This window comes from Kwoniella pini, chromosome 1 (genome assembly GCF_000512605.2).
Source record: "Kwoniella pini CBS 10737 chromosome 1, complete sequence".
In the NCBI taxonomy this organism is placed as follows: Eukaryota; Fungi; Basidiomycota; class Tremellomycetes; order Tremellales; family Cryptococcaceae; genus Kwoniella; species Kwoniella pini.
Genome location: NC_091716.1, coordinates 916,518 through 937,340, shown reverse-complemented (window position 1 = coordinate 937,340; position 20,823 = coordinate 916,518). Strand labels below are relative to the sequence as shown.

The 20,823-nt window shown below is 37.1% G+C and overlaps 9 protein-coding genes across 9 annotated transcripts; 5 read left to right on the top strand and 4 right to left on the bottom strand.

Annotated features, from left to right (window-relative positions):
• Nucleotides 1-214: 214 nt before the first annotated feature.
• Nucleotides 215-2,161, top strand: I206_100366 (uncharacterized protein; the record flags this gene model as incomplete). The annotated part of the gene is made up of 2 exons (XM_019152734.1): nt 215-1,858; nt 1,964-2,161. The coding sequence occupies 2 exons, from the start codon at nt 215-217 to the stop codon at nt 2,159-2,161; spliced, it is 1,842 nt and encodes a 613-aa protein (XP_019014872.1).
• Nucleotides 2,162-2,418: 257 nt separating this feature from the next.
• On the bottom strand, nt 2,419-4,528 carry I206_100365 (uncharacterized protein; the record flags this gene model as incomplete). Its single annotated transcript, XM_019152735.1, has 7 exons — nt 2,419-2,445; nt 2,508-2,581; nt 2,687-3,078; nt 3,158-3,573; nt 3,774-4,032; nt 4,225-4,320; nt 4,404-4,528. 7 exons carry the CDS (start codon nt 4,526-4,528, stop codon nt 2,419-2,421), a joined length of 1,389 nt encoding a protein of 462 aa, XP_019014873.1.
• A 493-nt stretch (nt 4,529-5,021) lies between these two features.
• I206_100364 (uncharacterized protein) lies at nt 5,022-5,944 on the top strand (the record flags this gene model as incomplete). The annotated part of the gene is made up of 3 exons (XM_019152736.1): nt 5,022-5,265; nt 5,330-5,401; nt 5,457-5,944. The coding sequence occupies 3 exons, from the start codon at nt 5,022-5,024 to the stop codon at nt 5,942-5,944; spliced, it is 804 nt and encodes a 267-aa protein (XP_019014874.1).
• Nucleotides 5,945-6,374: 430 nt separating this feature from the next.
• Nucleotides 6,375-7,921, bottom strand: I206_100363 (uncharacterized protein; the record flags this gene model as incomplete). The annotated part of the gene is made up of 3 exons (XM_019152737.1): nt 6,375-6,512; nt 6,585-7,244; nt 7,322-7,921. 3 exons carry the CDS (start codon nt 7,919-7,921, stop codon nt 6,375-6,377), a joined length of 1,398 nt encoding a protein of 465 aa, XP_019014875.1.
• Nucleotides 7,922-8,210: 289 nt separating this feature from the next.
• I206_100362 (uncharacterized protein) lies at nt 8,211-9,190 on the top strand (the record flags this gene model as incomplete). Its single annotated transcript, XM_019152738.1, has 4 exons — nt 8,211-8,629; nt 8,697-8,784; nt 8,871-8,967; nt 9,048-9,190. 4 exons carry the CDS (start codon nt 8,211-8,213, stop codon nt 9,188-9,190), a joined length of 747 nt encoding a protein of 248 aa, XP_019014876.1.
• A 387-nt stretch (nt 9,191-9,577) lies between these two features.
• Nucleotides 9,578-11,811, bottom strand: I206_100361 (uncharacterized protein; the record flags this gene model as incomplete). Its single annotated transcript, XM_019152739.1, has 8 exons — nt 9,578-9,687; nt 9,775-9,913; nt 10,011-10,144; nt 10,233-10,405; nt 10,497-10,627; nt 10,713-10,794; nt 10,857-11,191; nt 11,278-11,811. The coding sequence occupies 8 exons, from the start codon at nt 11,809-11,811 to the stop codon at nt 9,578-9,580; spliced, it is 1,638 nt and encodes a 545-aa protein (XP_019014877.1).
• Nucleotides 11,812-12,709: 898 nt separating this feature from the next.
• I206_100360 (uncharacterized protein) lies at nt 12,710-17,655 on the top strand (the record flags this gene model as incomplete). Its single annotated transcript, XM_070202181.1, has 27 exons — nt 12,710-13,047; nt 13,109-13,130; nt 13,281-13,351; nt 13,415-13,516; nt 13,600-14,028; nt 14,087-14,165; nt 14,220-14,337; nt 14,390-14,420; nt 14,477-14,545; nt 14,597-14,669; nt 14,719-14,763; nt 14,844-14,857; nt 14,915-15,039; nt 15,122-15,171; nt 15,222-15,356; nt 15,414-15,486; nt 15,530-15,649; nt 15,700-15,734; nt 15,787-15,901; nt 15,964-16,234; nt 16,285-16,317; nt 16,367-16,408; nt 16,470-16,615; nt 16,677-16,742; nt 16,794-16,945; nt 17,004-17,024; nt 17,083-17,655. The coding sequence occupies 27 exons, from the start codon at nt 12,710-12,712 to the stop codon at nt 17,653-17,655; spliced, it is 3,348 nt and encodes a 1,115-aa protein (XP_070058282.1).
• A 297-nt stretch (nt 17,656-17,952) lies between these two features.
• On the bottom strand, nt 17,953-19,215 carry I206_100359 (uncharacterized protein; the record flags this gene model as incomplete). The annotated part of the gene is made up of 7 exons (XM_019152741.1): nt 17,953-18,083; nt 18,157-18,376; nt 18,449-18,706; nt 18,771-18,808; nt 18,871-18,936; nt 18,993-19,059; nt 19,153-19,215. 7 exons carry the CDS (start codon nt 19,213-19,215, stop codon nt 17,953-17,955), a joined length of 843 nt encoding a protein of 280 aa, XP_019014879.1.
• Nucleotides 19,216-20,068: 853 nt separating this feature from the next.
• On the top strand, nt 20,069-20,721 carry I206_100358 (uncharacterized protein; the record flags this gene model as incomplete). The annotated part of the gene is made up of 2 exons (XM_019152742.1): nt 20,069-20,234; nt 20,309-20,721. The coding sequence occupies 2 exons, from the start codon at nt 20,069-20,071 to the stop codon at nt 20,719-20,721; spliced, it is 579 nt and encodes a 192-aa protein (XP_019014880.1).
• Between the last annotated feature and the right edge of the window lie 102 nt (nt 20,722-20,823).

Here is a 20,823-nt window from a genome sequence, read left to right as displayed (position 1 = left end):
TAGCTTCTTTATTTTGTTATTGTCAGTCAGCTGGACATACTCCACCGGCTACAATCCTCGGCTAAACTTCGGTTAAACATTCCTTGCTCCCTCGAGATTTGATTCCGCTATATGCTTAAAGAGCTAAAAGAAGATTCAAGGTCTGAAAAGTGTTTTGATATTATTCATATTAAGAGTAATAGCATAGTTCAGTAAATCAGCGACACATTGAAAGATGCCTCGTTCACCTTCACCACCTCCAAGAGGTTACAGGCCCTCATATAGAGAGAGTTCCCCGCCATGGTCATCAAGAGAAAGGGAAGATTATAGATATCGAGGTGAAAGTTCAAGATATAGAGAATATGATCGAAGAGATAATAGGGATTACAGAGATGTTGATCGTGATAGAGGACCAACGGGATACTATGCAAGTGGAAGAGATGAATATAGAGATCGAGAATATGATAGAAGGAGAGTTACAAGTCCACCTACAAGATCATATTCAATTTCATCGGATTATTCACCTTCAAAAATACCTCGCCATCCTAATAGATCAAGATCTAAATCACGTTCAACTTCTATATCTAGATCAAGAAGTAGAACAGGCACACCTGAAGAAGGGCAAATTACATCTACTTCAACAACAACAGATACAAATCAAAAAACTTCAATCAATCCTGCTGGATTACCTCCTAGACCTAGATCTCCTTTACCTCCAACTTCTAGACGTCGTTCAAGATCACCTCCACCTTATCGAGGATATCCTAGAGAAAGAGAAAGAGATTGGCGTGATAGAGAAAGAGGATATTATGATAGACGTTCTAGATCCCCTTATTCACCACCTACTTCATCTTACAGGCGTAGAAGGTCACCTTCAATAATATCTTCCATTTCTACTAGATCACCATCTTCGAGACCCTCTCCAAGTAAACGTCGATATCCTTCTAGAAGCAGATCTCCTCCTCCTCCCCAAAAGAAAATCGTCTCCAGAATACCTTCTCCTGTTCCTACTCCAGCTCCTCCTGCAATCACGACTCAAACTCCAGCACCAGCACCGGCATCAACCCCAAATCCTACACGTCCCATTCCTGTAGCCGTCCCACTTGGGGGAACAAAGCATCTGAATAGAATGCCACCTTCAGCTCCACGTTCCGAAAGAATTCCTCTAGGTATACCTCCTACTGGACCAAGAGCTTTAGCTCATCTCAATACTCCTATTGCTCGTCCATTAGGATTAAATCGTGCTGGATTAGCCGTCACTCCTTCGAACCCCGTAGTAAGAGAAGAGATCAAATCTGTACCTTTACCTTCTACGCCATCAGATCCCGCAAAACTTCCAATTGGACCTACATCTACTCCAAGATTATCATGGTCTGAAAGAAAGACTAACGTCATTTCACCATCTTCATCTACAAATATAAATACACCAGAACCCAATAAAGCTAGCGCTTCTCCTACACCTACTACTCCCATTACAGCTCCTCCAAAGAATATATCAAGTATACCTACAACAGGAGTAGTGATTAATCCATATACTGGTAAACCATTTGGTCAAGCTAGAGCTCAAGCATCAATTTCAACAGTAACATCAAATACTTCACAAGGGAATTCATCTCCTATCGCAGGATCCACGCCAAATAAAACAGAAGATATCAAATTAAACGTTATAAATGATGAAATACGACCACCTACTCCGCCAGTATCAACTCAAATAGATAATAAACCTTTAATTGTTGAAACTAAATCACCCTTGAATCTTATACCAATGATAAATGAAGAAGAATTAGTTGAACAAAAAAGAAAAGAAGAAGAAGATAAGATTTTAGCTGAATTACCAAATCTCAAAGTTTCATATGGTGGATTATCTTGGGAAACCGAAGTGAGTTTTTTAATTTTTTCATTCAATCTAAATAATTAAATTCATAATGTATGATTTTTACTAATTATATTATTTAATTGATTTTTTTTTTTTAAAAAAAAAAAGCTTGATAATCATAATTATCATTTAATAAATTTATCAAATAATACATTAAGACTTCAATCTGCATCAAGACATGCTGCTATGATTTTAGCTGATGCAGAAGCTGAAAGAATAGCAGCAGGTGAAAGAAGAAAAATTTGTGAAAATCAATTATTAAGTTTTAGTATAGGTATGGGAGTAGGTATTATATCTGGTGTTTAAATCACTAGATTAATTCCCTTCAAAATCGTATATATTTTGCTTTCATTTGATAATATGATTCAATGCATGTTTTGTTTTTTATTTTTTCGTAGATGCAGTTTATGCTGTAAAAGTTTTCGTCTAGTATCACAACAGTAAAAATACAGTTTCATAACAACAACAACTGCTGAACTCAATTTTCCTACTGCGTTCTGTTTGCACAAAGTAATCCCTTGATTAATAGACTTGCAAAAAATACAAACGTTTCATCCAACATTTCATCCATACATAGCCTGAGCGTAAGCCTGAAAATATTTGAATAATTCATCAATATTAGACATCCTCCAACCAATTACAATTGACTCACCTCATACTCTTCCGTACTCATCAACTCATAATCATCATCTGTAACGTCTTCGATGTTTTTCGGTATTCCAGCGACTATTAAGACCATCATATGATTAGCTTCATCGCTTTCTCTACCATGTATACCTCACGAAACGATCTTCAAATTGAATATAAATGGTATAAGGAAGATAAACATACCATTAACCATCTGACCATTGCCCTCCCTTCTACCTCTTTCATCCTCTTTGTTAATTCCATTTGGAATTGAGGAAATATCTTCCATTCCTTCTTCATCATCTTCGTCATCTTCTAACATATCAATTGCATTTTCAATCTTAATACTTGGTATTTGAATTTCCTTCTCAATAGTAGGTGTAGGAGTTTCTTCAAATTCATCTTCTCCTTGTTCATTTTCATCCAAAATTTCATAATGTGCTTTAAGACTTTCATCTTGAAATTCTTTTTCATTTTCATTAAATTTATTTCTTTCAGCTAAAATTTGTTTTCTTTTTTGATCTGCTATACCTAATGTAGTTGCTTGTCCTGTAACTGTTGAATGTGTATACCAATGTGGTAATGCATTTTGTTCTCTATTAATTAAAAAAAATTAATTTAATAAATATAAATTTACAACCAAAATTTTTAAAAAAGAGAAAAATTTAAACTCACCTTTGTTGTTGTGCTAATCTTTCTTTTTCTTTTTCTTCATTTTCATCTTTACCAATAACAACTTCAAATTTCTTTTCTTTTTCATTATTTTGTTCATCTAATTCACCATTTCCTTTAACTGTTGTTTTAATATTTTGTGATATCCAAACTATAATATTTAAAGAAGGTACAGTTTGAGCTTCAACTAATTTTAAAGCTTCTCTTATTGGTGAAGTAGCTATATTAAATCTTTGCATTGCATCTTGTGATGTAGTTGTTTTTCCATCTAATGCAGTTGAAGGATCATGTTCAATTAATTCTGTTTGACAATCTTCACATTTAAATGTATTTGTAAATGGATCAAATATATTTGATAAATCTAAAGGATCATATGTTTTACCGTCAAGAGGACATATATATCCCCTATGACCTACTTCCTATGTACCAAAAAGCAAATTAGCTTCAATTAAGATGTTTCCGAAAGTAAAGATAAATTTTTAAGGGAGTGGATTAATGAGCTTCGGACAGAAGTTTTCGGCCAAGTCTATTTCCCTCTGATAATACATTATGACTTGATGAATGACTCTCCTTTCCGCAATCTTCTGAAATTGCCTTCAAAAAGTAGATATTTGCTCACCTGTTTAATCTTATCATCGATTCCCTTTCTCATAATTGCCAATCGATATTTAACAACATTTGCGAATTCTCTATAATCTAAATACCAATAATGAACATCTTTCGTACGTTCTCTTTCTATTATTAATGGTTTCCCATCTTTATCTATTGCTCCTGGTTTAGGTTGACCTGGTTTTATAGGTTGATTTAATTTCTCAGGTTGAGCTGCTAATTGTTTTAATCGCCATTCTGGTATAGGTACTTTTTCTTTATTGACATGCCTGTGTAAGAATTTAAGCAATCGAAAGATCGGATGAAAATTGAAATTGATATTTGAATATTGAGCGAATCAAGGTTATATGAATAATCAATTTGAGGTTAAGCAGAAGAAGAGAAATAAAGGAGTCAAAGCATGTGAGTCAGCATAGAAAATCCGAGGGACTGAATTGTGAATAATATAGATATAACCTTACCGCCTTACTAATCTATGCATATGTAATGTACCCATATATTTTCTTACTTCAGGACTCGTTAATCCAATCTTATTAGCCAATTCCATTTCCGTTGTTCTATTCTCGAACCCACAATTTTGATTAGCTCTTCTTTTGTATCTCAGAAGGTTCTTTGTCGGTATACTGAGATATGAACTTACACATTATCATGTACCATCATTTTCAAAATGATTATATAAGGTGTATCGTAAAATGCATAAGCAACCTGATATACTAAATTTGCACATAATTTATTTATTTCATTTGAAGAAAGGGGTTGAGCCATTTTGAAAGGCCTTTATCGTTACGATTTTTTCTGTAAATTCGCTTCACAAACTTGCAGAGTACAGTTCATGAGCCGGGAGCTCTTTCAAGGTTATCTTACTGCTTTAGTGAAGTCACTGAATTTGAAGGTGGATGATGAGTACATTTCATGCAAATATAGTAGTAATGATACTGAACGTTTACGATATTAAAGCGAAGGTTAAATAACCATGTGTTAACCTCGTGTTCTTTTTGTGGAGTCTCCAAATGACGATTCCAGTAATATACATTGATTGCGTAATTATTACGATGATACTCACTTCGATCTATTCCTGATTAATTATATCTTGACGTCAACGATAAGATTTCAATCGCAAAGGCAATATTCGATCGATTAATCATATTATATATATATATAGAGATATATATATAGATCTTGCAATGTATTCAATGTAGCCTGAACAGTCCATTTCTTGCTCATACAAACTCAATTGAAAGTATATCAATCCACAATCATGTCAGATAACGACGTTTCTAACACAGTTCGACCTCCTACTAAAAGGATTAGATCAGATCATGATCATTCAAAAGCTTCAACTAAAGCATCAGAAGCTTCAAGAGATAGTGAAAGTAAAGAAGAAGATAAAAACGAAGACAATCACGAAGATGAGGAATGGTTAAAACAACCCCCTTTCAGCGTAGGTGCTGATAAAGATGGATGGGAAACTAAATGGAGAGAAAGTTGTTGGTGTGGAAAGGGTAAGCTGATTCAGAGTTGATGATGTAAGGAAGATTTTCGCTAAAACCTCTTTTGACATATTAGTCGCATTTGTATATAATGAAGATCCTTCGAATTCCAAAATATGTCATTGCGAAGATTGTCAAAGATTACATGGTGAGTGGAGTTTCATATTCCCATCTATTGTTGCTCATGATTCAATGTATTATAGGAGCACCATATCAACATTCAGTAATTTTTCATAAAAAGAATGTACGTTTAGATTCAGATGCAGATCCTAAATGGATTGGATTTTTATCAGCACATGGACAGGTACATCCTTTATCTTCAACTCCAACACCTTTACCTAGAAAAGTTTCATGTAGAGCATGTGGATCACCTTTAATGGATGAAGGTAGAAATATGATAATGGCATTTCCACCTTCTTTTGAATGGACAAGAACTCATAAAGAAGTAAAACAAGCAAAAGAAGATGATAAAAATAAAGATAATGATGATAATAATAACGAGAAAAAAGGAAGTCATGGATCAGAAGGAGATAGTGGAAAAGGTGCAAGAAAACAACAAGGTTTCCCTTCTGAATTACGTGCACAATGTCATATATTTTATGAAAGAAGATGTGTTGATGTAAAAGATGGATTACCTAAATGGAGAGGACATAAAGAACAAAGTGAATTAATGGGTGAAGATGAAAAGTAATTTTGAATTATAGGAAAAATTGGCGTCATTATTGGTGAAAAACATTTTTATAGGATTAAAACTCAATGTAGCATATCGCAAGCAAACAAATAACAAATGAATAGCATGAATGTGTGAAAAGCAAATATGAGCGTTTGCGCAATTGCAATGTTAAAGTTGACAGCCAGTGCGCGTAAGTCGTGAATGATCTCGCGTATGACAGCCTCTATCTTCCTGAATCATGTCATATGCTAGAGATACATCATTACAATTACAGTACAATGAGTTGGGTGTTTGTGCTTTCTATGATGTTATGCCTAATCCATATCTTCATAAATCCAATTACGCTGTATGACTTCTTTCCCTATCCTTCTCACTTGCATCACACTTGATTTCTTGTCCGCCCGTATTATAGGTTTATTATATTCACGTGCTGATCAAGGTGATCCATTTATATGGTTGACTTAGTATCGAGGGCAGCTAATTTCTTTGCACTTTCCCTCTCAGCTTTAACTTGCGGATACCAACTCAATATCAAATTTTGAACAAACGAAAATCCAATGGAAGTGACCCAGTATAGCGTAACTCCCTATCATCGAGAATATAAAATCATCAGTTCTTGAAGTCGGGAGAGAATTGAGAATGATAAATAACAACTTACAGCAGGCATTTGACTAGCTATTAAACCAAATCCAACAGCACTAAATCTAAGTACTGAAGCCATAAATCCTCTTCTTATTTCTTGTTGTCTTGCAGGACTCCAACGTTGATTTGGATTCTTTTTAACTTCAACTAAAGGATCAGTATCTTTACGTTTCTCACGTTGAATTTGTTGTAAAACACCAAATTTAATAGAACTTGTATTTAATTTTCTTCTACTATTATTTGATTTTACTGACAATGAAGAATTAGGTTTATTAGAAAATAAAGGAGATGGTTTGGGTATTTCCTCTGTTGTTCTCGGTGGTGGTGGTGTTGATGATCGAGATTGAATTTGACTTTGTGGGGAATTTAAGTCGTTTTCAATGGATACTTCATTTATTTGTTTAATTGATTTTGGTTTTCTACCAATTAATTCTGCATTACCAAATGCTAAACAAGATCCAATTAAAGGTAAAATACAATAAGGATCAATTTCACCTAATTTTTCTAACCATAAAAAATTTTCATTAAAAAAAGGTGAATTTGAAATTTCTAAAGTTCTTCTAATTGTTAAAGATAAAGTAACAAATATAGGTATATGTACAAATAAAGGTGAATATGTTGTTATTATTGGATTTGTTTTATATTTTTTATTTAAATTTTTTTGAGCTTTTTCTACCTTTTGTTTTTAAAAAAAGGAAGTTCCAAAATCAATATGATATTTTTTTTTGAAAAAAAAAACTAAACCAAACTTACTTGTCTTCTTAATTCTAATGTATATTCTTCATATCCTAAATTTCTTTTCTTACTTTCAATCATAATTGATTTTGCTAATTTTTCATTTATAATTTTTAATTCTGGTTGAACAAAATTTTTAAAACGTAAAGAACGTTTTCTTTGCCATAATGAAATTGGTAATGTAAATATTGATCTAATTATTAAAGTTAAAATTATAATTGATGTTCCATATCCAAAAGGATGAGGTATAGATATTAATTGATCTGAAAGTGGATGAACTATAAAATCGAAAAATGTTGAAACAGAAGTTAATTGTTCATCTGTAGTTGATACATTATTTAAAATTTCTTCTGTAACTTGAGGTAATTCTGGATTAAGTGAGGCAGGAAGTATAGAGAATGATCTGATTCCTATTGTCCGATAATGTTGTGATTTTAAAGATTGTCTAGCAATTTCTCGATTATTAAAAGGGTGATTGGTTGAACCATGCCGTATTCGAGTTGAAGAAGGTGAAGAGAAATTTCTAATTGAGATAGCTGGAGCTTTTATCTGAATTTGTGGTCCAATGGGGTTATGACGGAACACAGAAGATCGAGATGGACCGGCAAGACAGTTCATTGTTTCCACCGCTCCGTGATGTTGAGCTCGAATGATAATTGTGCCAGTGATGACGCTCACTCAATGATTGGATCTGAATATTGTGATGTCTTACAACATTTCAACAATAGTCAAGACGTTTAAGAAGTCCTCAAGCGTAAACAGTAACTAGGTTGGTTTCAACTTCGTTCGAAATTTGATTCCGCTCCTTCCTCCACTTATTGTTGTCATTGAAACCTAAACGTATCTTGTTTTCATCTATTATTTCTTTCAGTTTACTATACCGGATGGTCATAACGCCTATCGCATTATGTCACATTTAGCCCTACCTTCTTCTGCTAGAGCTTCACCAGCACCTTCAACAACCTCTTCACCTAATAAGAAAATAGGTAAAAAAAGAAGATTAGATAGAGTTTTATTAGACGAAGAAGATGATGTAGATGAAAATGATTTGATAGCTATGCCAAGAGCTAAAAGGCGTTTAAATGAAGATTATGATGAAGAAGAAGATGAAGAAGATCATGATGAGCATCAGGAAAATGATCAAGATCAAGAAAATGAACAAGATCAAGCCGTTGTTGGAACTGGACGAAATAATAATAACAATAATAACAGAAAATCAGAAAAAGATTTAAGTGAAAATGCTAGATTAAAATTAGAAAGAGAAAAAGAACGTAAAAGAGGTCAAGAAATTGATTTAAAAGGTAAAAAAAGAAGAGCTGAAACTTTGTAAGTATATTAAATTATTATTTTCAAAATTCGTATTACAATCCTTTTGTTGATAAAAGGGAAATAGTCTTTTAAGAGATCAATTAGATAATGAACAAGCTAAAAGATTTGATACTTTTTCTACTGTCGCTCTGAATAAAAATGCGATCAAAAGGGTTAGTCTACTTCATCAACACTTTTTCTTCTTGGTTTTGTAATTATCAGCAAAGCTAATATACTGACGATTCATTGTACTAACTAGTTGAATCGAGAATTATATGATCAACATGCTTCACCACAAATTTCAATGGTAGTAGCTGGTATGGCAAAGATTTTCGTTGCTGATGTGATTGAACTTGGTCAGTTGAGTGTTTTTTACGATTTCCACATAATGAGGGATTGTGGTCAGAAGAGGTGAACTGATTGCGTAAGAAAATAGCCAAAGATTTACAGTCTCATTCAGCTCATCCTGATGGACCATTACAACCTTACCATTTGAAATTAGCTAGAATGCATCTTGAAGAATCAGGTTTACTGGCAGATAGAAAACAAGCTAAGAAAGCTTTATTCAGGAAAAGGTGAATGATTAATGGTAAATGAAGAGATGAAACAGTTGTATCTGGTGTGAGCTTTCTTCGCTTCCAAGAGTCGAGAAAGGATCGTGATCGATGTTGACTTGTCATAGAATATATAACGATTTTGTACTTTTACCTTGTTGTATATTTTAAGATGTAAACTATCGCTCATGCATTTTCCTCGTATCTCGTCTTGAAAATAGAAAACATTTCCTCAAATCGAGAATTATCAAGAAGAGCAGTAAAATTGCATTTTAAATCACATTTACTTATATTCCCAACTACATCCTTATTTTACTCTTAACAACGAACGATTTCTCAAAAGAAAGACCCAGAATGAATCCTTTCTAAATTCTATATATTTTGATACTGTCCAATTTCTCACTAAATTAAATTATTCAAAAGAAGAACATCCATATCCTGAATAACCTTCTCTTACAAAAGTAAAAATATGATCACCTAAAACACGTTCTGAAAATCCAATTTCACAATATGCAAAATAGTCTTTTCATTAGAAAAAAAAATAATAATAATTTATCAGCTAATAAATAAATTGAATAGCTAGAGGTTAGGTAGGTAGATTGAACTTACAAATCCATTTATTTTTAAAAACTTGAATATCCTCTTGATTCATTTCAGGATGTTCATTTAATAAAGAAGTAACAATTTGATTTTCAAAATTAGATATAAAACGATATCTCCATTCTCTTAATGTTCTTGCATAATGAGGCTGAAAAGTTAAAAATTTTAAAAAAATCATAATCATAATCAGCAAAAAATTGAAACCAAAAATGATATTAAAAAAGAAAAGAGACAAAAAAACTCACTCCAATATTTGATATACTATCTAAAACTAATTTATTTTTAGAACCTTTTGTAGCTGATTCAATAACATATGTAACTGTAGGTAAAAAACCACCTGGGAAAATCCATTTTCTAATAAAATCAACTTCTTGTTGATCTATTGACATTATTTATCAGTATATGATCTTTTTTCTTCTTGTACTAAAAAAAAAAAGAGAAAAATATTAAATATTGGATTCACTTACATTTTTCAAATCTAGATTCAGGAATAGTTATAACTTGAATACAAGCTACACCTTCATCATTTAACATTTCATTTAATACATTGAAATAACCTGGTATAAATTCTTTTCCTACTGCTTCTAACATTTCAATGGAAACTACTCTATCAAAAGTACCTTTCCAAGATTCAGGTAATCTAGAAATTGATCAATCCTTTCAGTAACGTTCCATAAATTAAACATATAATTACTAAAAGTTTTGGATATCCTATCAAAGGTAATACTTACTTTCGATAATCCATTAACCAAACTCTTATTCTACCTGCTAATCCTGCAGCTTTTATCCTTTCTTCTACTAAAGCTTTTTGTTGTGCCGAAAGAGTAATTGTATCGACCGTACAATTTGTCATTTTTACAGCCTACATCATTCCAATGATTATATTTAACTCACACCCCTTTTGCACAGACTTCTGTGCCAACAAGGAAGGGCGGGTTAAAACTCACTTCAATAGCCATACTTCCCCAACCTGAACCAATTTCTAAAACTCTATGTCCAGGTTTGATATTTGCTTTTTTTATTATATGCCTATTTTCAAAATTAACATTTTTCTTGGAAAAACCCTCTCTTGATAAAGGTTAAAAACTTACCTGAGTTTAGCAAGTTGAGCTTCTTCTAATTCATCTTTACCATCTCTTTCATAAATATCAATAATTTTTCCTTGTTTTCTTTGATTTTCCTTTCCATCATAAAGATCTTTATCAAGTTCAGGATAAATAGCACAAGAATAAGTCATATCTTTACTTAAAAATGAACTAAACATTCCATTTGATAAATCATAATGTGCAGAAATGTTATTAATGGAATTTGTTATTGTATTTGCGAATCTTGAATTAGTTAAAGATGTTATAAGTGAAAATATACGTGAAGGTATTGTACGAACACCTGAAATATGAGTTGATTGTGATGAAGATTTGATGAATATCTATAAAAGAATATCAAAGTTAGCATTTCATTTGACAGATTCATTGATTCTGCTGTAAGTCTTTATTCTTTACATCACCTACTCACTTTAAAAACCCTTACTAAATCATCTACTTCACATTCACCCATCATATAAGCTTCGGCAAAACCTAAATCACCTTGAGCAACTAATCTTAACCAAAAACTATCTTTCAAAACACGTATAGTGACACTTTCTTCTTCTTCTTCTTCTTCTTCTCCTCGTCCTGAATTTTGCGGGAAAGTATGAGATTCTCCTTGAGGCGTTATAATTGTTAATTGACCATAATTAATTTGAGAATTCATCATTGATAGAATTGCCAATTTAGCTATAGATATTAAAGGTCCACCACCTAACGAATAAATTGATGAGGTGATTGTGGAAGTTACATTATCAGTCAAAGATAAAAGTGATTCTGTATATGTATTTGTTTTAGTAGGTAAGTTAACGGGTGATATTCTTCTAGATTCCCCTCCTCCTGATTCAGAATCTGAAGGTGTAGGTGGGAAATATTGAGGAGAGCTTTGTGTCTTCGACGGTGATCCTGGAGAAGAGTCTGGAGGGGTTAATAAGATTGTTGAGGGTGAAGGTTTTGATGACATCTTGAATGACTTCTAGACGTTTGACAGATGACTAAAAGATGGATATTTGGAAGTCGCTATCGATATTGAGCAAGCGATGATATAGTAAGTAATCGATCCTTTTGATGCAGACTATCTATAAGGATTCCCAGTGACTAGTATCTGAATTCGCGTGACGATAAAGGTGAAACTATAGATTACTGATCGAGCCTAGTTACAGTTGAATAGCTGAATTAACAAATGAATATGATTCCAGCCGATTGGTTGAGAGAAGGTGTAACTTTAAATGTGATCCGAAATTAATCGAGCTCTGATAATCACTTAGTGATTCAATTGGATTGATTCGATTCTGAACAAATGTTCACACGAAATATATTAGTGACGTGTTAAGTATTAATTCCACCTATAATAGTTGAACATCATCGCCATTCCTCAAAATGTTTATGCTTCGTCATTGCATAAACCTCTTCGGCAAATCCCCTATCACACGGGGTCATTATGCCCGCCGAAACTCCCATACTAAACTTTGAATTTATCAACATCATCGATCGATCTGCATCCTCTAAATCATCGGGAAATAATCAAAATAATGGAGTCCCCAGTGACTAACAGCTGCTTCAACCCTGAAAATCCGGAATCATCCTTAACCTCATTTGCCGTATCGGAAAGTTTTCTCAGAAAACTATGCATGCACGTGTAGAACAATCAATTTTCTGAGAAATATCATATACGTCTATTGAGGTGAAATTGGCGGTGATAACCGCTTGGTTGATGTCACCTTTATTTCAACGCGTAAAGACAGGCGCGGAATGATCAAAATAAAATGTAATGTTGGCCACCATCAATTGAATTGCTTTTTAACCTTTGCTTTTATACCTCATACTCGAAACGACTGAGGGAAGAAGATACTCAAGTCGCGATGACATATTCCCCCTCAGCTGGACCCTCCAAGAAAAGGGGTTTAGCTGCAATCATCGATTCTGTTCCTACTCAGGCTGATCATATACCAGATTCTTGCTCAGAAGGTTCAAATTCTGATCTCGAGGACAATGATGATGACGATGTAGATATGAGTGTCTTACCTACACCGCGACCTATCCCGCTCACTCCTCATTCTGTTTCTTCCAGACCCTCAAGTAAAGGCAAGGAAAGAGCTATTGATGCCCCAAGAGTTGAAACTACTGTTGGAATGAGTGGAAGGAATGTGTATCATGTGGTCAAGCCTGGACAGTATGCTCAGTATTTCGCTGTACAGTGGTGAGTCAGCTAGTACATTTCTACCGTTCCTACTACCCAGCTGATACCTCACACAACGTAGGAGGAAACCGCAACAGAAAAAGGTGGGTTATGATTCAGAGGAACGGGACAGATCGTGCTGACGTGAAGTCATCTGGTCATACAGCATAGTAAGTCAGCGAAATTATCTCGCCAAGTTTTATCTTCTGAACAGTCATCGAGGACCAGGGCTGATTTGATCGGCGTTGACAGAGACATGGGATGGAGATGCCTTTATCAAGCTGGAAGGCCAAAAGATGACAATGATCGATGAGGAAGGAGCCTGGTGAGATATCCCTTCTAAGAGCGTCCTAATATTCGCTAATGTCGGTCAAATGTCGTCCTGCAGCAAAGGAACAACAGGTACAGGTGGTCGAGAGCTTGGTGAAGATCAGGAATGGAAGATAGGTGGATTTGACGTGCTGATAGAGAGAGAAGTAGACATCCAAGAGTGAGTTGAGCTAATTGAGACCTCTGCCAATGCCTTCCTTGAGATTACAGTATGAAACCGGGCTGACATACAGGTATCAAAAGGTTCAAGGCAGGGACTGGTATTCTCAACAAACCAAAGGCGACGGGCAAGCTCGGTCCTACCGCTTATCGTCCCGCGACCTTCGCCAAACCTTTTAAAGCACCCACCCAGACTCATGCACCTAAGCCAGTTGCTGGTTATATCCCAGGTAGAACATCTTCTGAAGGATTGACTTCGGCCCCGGAAGGCGTACCTCTTTCCTATAAACCGGACCCAGTGACACCCTTATCGAAACCTATACCGGCCAAGTCATTTTACGCTCCTTCGGCGACAAAATCCAGCGCCAAAGGCTCAAAGATTGTCTTAGGCGAGAAAAGTAGTAAAGAAAGGTTACAATGGGGCGGAGCGTTGCACAACCCACATGCGGAAGGGGCTATTGTCATGCCTAGACCCCCTGAGCACCTAATGAAGATGTGGAGGAAAAAGGATCCGTAAGTATTCTTCCATTTGCTAGTCAAATATGCTTCGCTCATACTTGCGGGATCATAGAGAATTAGACGTTGTCGATGTGGTCGTCGACCCGATATTAGGATCTTTACTACGAGAACACCAGAAAGAAGGAGTCAAAGTGAGCGCAATACCACTGCCAGGCTGAACGCGACTGGCTAATCTAAGGATCCAGTTCTTATATCGATGTGTATTGGGTTATACCGCCGCAGAAGCTGAAGGGTGTATCCTTGCGGATGACATGGGTCTCGGTAAAACACTACAGACAATCACGTTGATACATACTCTTCTATGTCAGTCCTCGAGGTCACTGTAGGTAGAAGTCACGCTGACATATCAACTTAGTTCAATCTCCATTCTACAATAAAAGCTCAACGTGAGTGCGCTTCCCTTCATGGTTTGGCTCAACAGTTTGCTAATAGGTCTCCGTAGAATTCAGAAAGTGCTGATTGTGTGCCCGGTCACTCTGGTGGAGAATTGGAGGAAAGAATTTAGGAAATGGTAGGTCCCTGGCTGCAATTTATCTGATACACATGCTTATGCCAGCAACAGGACTTCCAATAAGACAGATAAAAGGATCAATGTGCTTGTTGCGGACGGGACAGATTGGAGAGTGTCAAACTTTGTAAGTCTTCTCGTACGTGAAAGTTCGACTCGCGCTGACCTCGCCTCAGGTCAACAATAAGAGTCAGCAAGTTTTGATTATCGGTTACGAGAGGGTAAGCCAAGACCTAATTCGCAACATATAGATAGCTAACACCTTTACTGATTCTTTGATATCTGGTATTCTCGCACTTAGCTCAGGAAAGAGATGTGAGTCGCGTAGCTTCCGCATGAGAGATAATAGCTTACCCTTGAATGTTCCAATAGCAAAGACCTAGTCTCGTGCATTCCGCCTATTGGCTTAGTCGTGTGCGATGAAGGTCAACGTCTGAAGACGAAGGACAACAAGACTACTCAGGCTCTCAACCTGCTTAAAACCGAGAGAAGAATTAGTCAGTCTCCCTCTGTTTTACCTACGTGTCTCAGTAGTCCAGTGGGCTCAGGATGCTGATACTTCTGATACTTCATGTACAGTCTTATCCGGAACTCCAATCCAGAACGATTTAGCTGAATACTGGGCAATGGTGAGCTTGCTCTAGACAGCTTGACGGTGACGGCTGAATCAGGCGTATAGGTCGATTTCACCTGTCCTGGACTCCTGGGTCAATACAGGGCGTTTAACAAGCAATATGAAAGACCCATTGTGGCAGGGCGAGCTGTCGGTGCGAGCGCTAAAGTAGTGGAGGCCGGCGAAGAGAAAGCTGCTGAGGTAGATCCTTCCATCGCTTATGATCTGACGCGTAGATACTGATCGATGAGGCCACAGTTGAACAAACTTTCGAGGGAGTTTGTTTTGCGTAGAACCGCGGATGTTATGGAGAATTTCTTACCCCCAAAGCGTGAGTTGCTGTTCCTAATATTGTGCTCATTCTGTGGCTATAGATGAATACGTGTTATTTGTCGCTCCATCAATACTTCAATTGTCGGTATTCGCAAAGATCCTTAATCCGTCGATAACCTCAGGGTTCCTTGGGGGACGAGGACAGCAGTCGCTAGGTCTGAGTGAGTGTATATCTCCCTTCCGGACGTCAAGAAGCTAAATATCACTTCAGTCGACATGCTGCGCAAGATCTCAAATTCACCGATGGTGAGCCTTGCTACCTCTATATCCTATCAGTAGTCTAACGTATAATGTACAGCTCCTTCGAAAGAGGGACGAGGACAATAGTTCATTGAACGAGCTTGGCTCAGCTTACAGCGAAGCCAAGTCTGCCATTCCTCTCGACACCAACGTGAATGATGTGACGACTAGTGGTATGTTACGACTCCACCTTAGCGGTCGAATCACAAGCTGATCCCGGCTGTCATGACATTAGGTAAAATGCTTCTGCTCGATAAGATGCTTCACTCCATCTACGAAGAAACGCGAGAAAAGGTTGTAGTGGTTTCTAACTGGACCTCCACGCTTAACCTCATCCAAGATATGCTCAAAATCAGAAAGTACCCTTTCTTGAGACTCGACGGAAGTACCCCACAAAAACAGCGACAAGATCTGGTCGACACGTTCAATAGGGACGTAAGAAGGGAAGAAAGTTTTGTTTTCCTACTTAGCTCGAAAGCTGGTGGAGTTGGATTAAACCTAATCGGGTAGGCAGGTCTACCTTGAAAGACAAGTATCACGCTGATATGGATCTTAGCGGATCGCGACTATTCCTATTCGATAGTGATTGGTATGTCAGCCTTCGATGAATGATCTTTGTCAGCTAATACGCTGCATAGGAACCCGTCCACCGACCTCCAAGCCATGGCTAGAATCCATCGGTAAGCTCTCCATACCTACGCGTAATGCGAACGTGCCTTAGCTTATGTACCTCCTTCTCAGTGATGGTCAGAAGAAACCAGTGTATATCTATAGACTACTCACCACCAATGCTATCGACGAGAAGGTCTATCAACGGCAGATCACCAAGATGGGGTTATCGGATCAGATGATGGAGCAGGGAGAGACCTCTAAAGAGAGCAAAGACTGTAGGTCCTTTTTCGTGTTGGTCCTATTGACTGAAAGTCCAGTGCTGACTATCTCGACCAGCCTTCTCTCATGCCGAGCTGAGGGATATATTTACGCTCAATCTCAAAACCGATGGCTGTCAGACTCGTGAGTTGCCAACAGTGCTTTACGGGATAAGAGCTGATCGGCCGAATCCAGACGATCTACTGGGATGCGACTGTAATGAGTCCCACAAACTAGCTGACATCGGCAGCGAAGAAAATAGCACAGTTCTAGGAGATGAGGGTGACGATGATGATGAAGAGCGCAGGAAAGGGTTTGTCAATGCTGCTCAGTATGACCCTAAGCCTGTAAGTGGATTTACCTCTTGGCGCTGAGACCTGAACTAACGGAGGACCATGATTGTAGACTGCTAAGATGATACAAAAGGTCAGTCGATCTTTCCAAGATATTCAAGCCATGTTGGCTTATTATTGCTCCTCCGCAGGCCGCCGCGGAACAACAACAAAAGCTGAAAGCTCTCAAGAAATGGTCTCATTTCGACAGCTACGACCATTATTCCTTCCGGAATGTCGGAGATACTCTGCTTTACAATATGCTTTACTCAGCTTGGGATTCAGATGAAGACGCCAAGGGAGCAGCTGTCGCCCAAACAGACGAAGTGGTGCACGGCAAGAGTGCAAGTAAGACGGGCAAAGACCGGGGCGATGACGTTGTCAGAAAGAAGAGAAAGGTAATCCAAGAGACCGAGATTGAAAATCGAGATCCCGTGGATAAAGTCTTAGATTCCGCCGACGAAGAGGATGATGAAGACAAAGGGGATGTCGACAAGGCGAGGTCGGATTCCGATGATTCGACAGTCGAAATTCCCAGCAAGAGGAAATCGGTGGAAAAAGCCAAATCTCGATCTGGCAGCAAGAGAAATAGTTCAGAAGAATACGAAGATTGCTTGGGAATGAGCAGGAAGAAAAAGCACGATCTGAAGAGAATCGCTGATAGTGGTGGTGCAGGAAGGGTTATGTATGTATTTGAGAAAATTTCAAAAGCCAAACTGGGATAAGTAACTAAGCGTTCGTGATGCCTACGGTTGTAGTCATGTATGTATTGGTTTAAGATGAAGGCTGTCAATTCATCATATGAAGTGACTGCACACAGTACCGCCATATTATTTTATATCATTCCATTGTATATGTATATATGCATGTGACTTGTCTGTCATTATTTTACAACAGGACATACTCGTTCGATAGTCCATGAATGAAATCGCGATACTGATGATTGGTCTGGAAACATATGAAACGTGTGAAGGAGGCATGAAACACGATATGCGATTCTGATCTCACAAATGCAATATATACTATGATTCCTGAAGCTCCTTGACTCTGATGACAAGTATGTTCATCTCCCCAACTACCAATTTTCTAGGTATGACATTTAATGATTTATATATACCTCTTAATGTACCTGAATGAGCTGTTATACTTATATCTTGTCAAAACAATCTAAATCAGCTTTGACTTGCTTATTTTATTGATTGTATTCTAATCAACGATTGACGTACAAGTATCTCCTTGACTCTTTTCTAAAATTTCCCTTATACCTTCACCTCTTCTAGCTACTAATTCTTCTTCAGTCTCTCTATCTCTAATTTCAATAGGTTGCCAAATTAAATCTTCATCTATCATATCTTTTGAATAATTAAATGAAGTAAATTGAGATTTAAGTTGAGAAATTGAACATCGTTTATCACAAACATGTACATGAAGGTGTTCTCTTATATTCTTTTATTGATAATAAACAATTAGATTCGGCGGCCTCCTTTTTTTTTGAAGGAAAAAATATCAAAAACTCACTTCAATAACTGTTGCATTAACTCCATGACCTTTTCCACCATTATAATTACCACCATCAATTTCATATTCATCGGAAAACATAAAACCCCATTCTATACCACATGTTTCTCCTGCTCTTTTAAAAGGACTAACAAACCATTTTGATGGTACTGGCATTCCTCTTTTAATTTCCCTTTGAAGTGCTAAACGAGTTTCGAATGCTTGTGATCTACCTAAAGTTGTAAGATCTGGATCTAAAGTAGGATACTTGATTTGAGCCTATTTAGACATGTACAATCAGTGTCAAACAAGATCATGAGCAATTGACTAAAGATAGACCTACCCCTTCTCCATATTTATCCGCCAAAGCATTGTGTTCCGCTATAAGAACCAGTAATTAGCATCAAGCCGCCTATAAAGTAGAAGCAGTGTATTGAGTTCACCTTGTCCGTGTCTTGCAGCATATATAACTTTGACACTTTCTCCAGGTGGACAAGCGTCGTTGAGAGCTATTAATATTGCATTAGATGTGTGAGTTCGAATTCAGATCTTGTCTATAGCTTACCTTGTATTCGAGCTTTGAATGATGCCCAATCTCCTGGAGGAGGACGAAGACCGAATGGACCTTTGACCTTGCAACCAATATTAAAGTCAGCTCAGATTGACTTCGCTACCGGACTCATCGTGCAAAGCAGTACGAGTATGATCCGAACTATCAAACTCACATCCTCTATCCATTGTGAAAGCACGAAGAACTCGTCTAAGTGAGTATATGTGTATTTTACCATGACGCACTATGAGGCCGATCGGTCCACAGGGATGTGATGGGATGTCGGTACTGATGATCAAGTTTGAAGTAGGAAGGGTAAAATTCGTCGAACCTGTCGAGCAGTGTGATCGGTATACGAAAGAGAGATAGATCTTCTGCAATGATGATCCGAACGAATTCAGGATCAGTAATGTTAAAACGAAAGTGAAAATTGACTACTTATTAGGGCTTGCTATAATATTGATTGACACGAAAAAAGGAAAATATTCCGTTAAGAAGGCAAATAGACGATTGATGTCATTTTAATTATTTAGCGAGATTCCAGGTTTTAGATATTATTGTCTGACGTGTTGTTACGTTAGTTATGGTTCTATGAATTCCCGGTCAAATCCGATTTATCTAATCTTCGCATTTCCGAGATGGAGATTCATTTAACTGCTCATGAATGTACCTACATGACATTCATCAGTACTGTCAAGGTTGATTCATAATTATGTATTGCCATATCATCACTTGGAAATCTGAGGAAAATCATATTGAAATCCTGGCGTCATATTACGATGGTTATCCTTTTCGCCTTCAGTGGCACAATCCCTTGAGCCATCTAAGTCTGCTTTTACAGTAGTATGAAAACCTTTCATGCGCTTTCACAGTACTTCTCTCGGCGTCATACATCCTTTATAGCGTGTCCCTCCGACCTCATCCATTGCATTTTCTTATGGAATCCGCCAGTACCCTGATATGGGGATAAAATACTACGGTTAGTCGATCCAAATGGTACTTCCAACGCTTTCATTCATATCTACATATATTTGCCACCACTTGAACAAATATCATAGAACCAGAATATTCTGAGCAATAATTTTTTCAAGATGCCTTCAAACGACTCGCACCAACACACTGGACTTAACAGTGCAGATGAATCAGTCTCTTCTAGCATCGCTAAACTATCACTCACGGAGCACCGAGATGATTTCTCTAAATTTGAGGATGTAGTCAACAATGCAAAGAAACATCTCGATGGCAAATTAGCTCACGGTACACATAGGCAAGTCATCATTATTCAGATGATATTGATAACGATTAGCTGAGTTCATCATTATGCAGTGGAGTGTCCATCGTTCTCCCTGGACCAAAGGAACGCAAGGTTGATGAAACTTCCTACCATAACGCGATGTCAGGTGAAGTACTCAAAAGGTGGGAAGGGTTGCAAAAATCGGAGCAGTCGAGAAACCCGAGCATCCCTGCTCGCCTAAGTACTTCTCCCACTAGAGATTCCCAAGGCAGAACTATGTTGAAGGGGGAAATGAAGAGGGATATTTCAGTCATGTTGGATTCCACTCAAAAGGAGCCAACACTAATCTTCAGACTGCGAGTGATAATTGACAATGAGATGCAAATTGCAGTATCATCAGATGTCTCCACAGCAGTCGACTTGTCCGCAACTGATACACCTTATTATGGTCAAGTTAGGCATCTCGCAATTTGTAGTGAAGTGCTTTTACAGGATGCATCCGATGTCTAAAAATCATAGGTCATTGTCGCTTTAAACTTATAGCTATATACTACGTAACAGATCGAGCAATGGGGATTTTATATATTAAGAGATGTCAAGGAAGGCTAAATA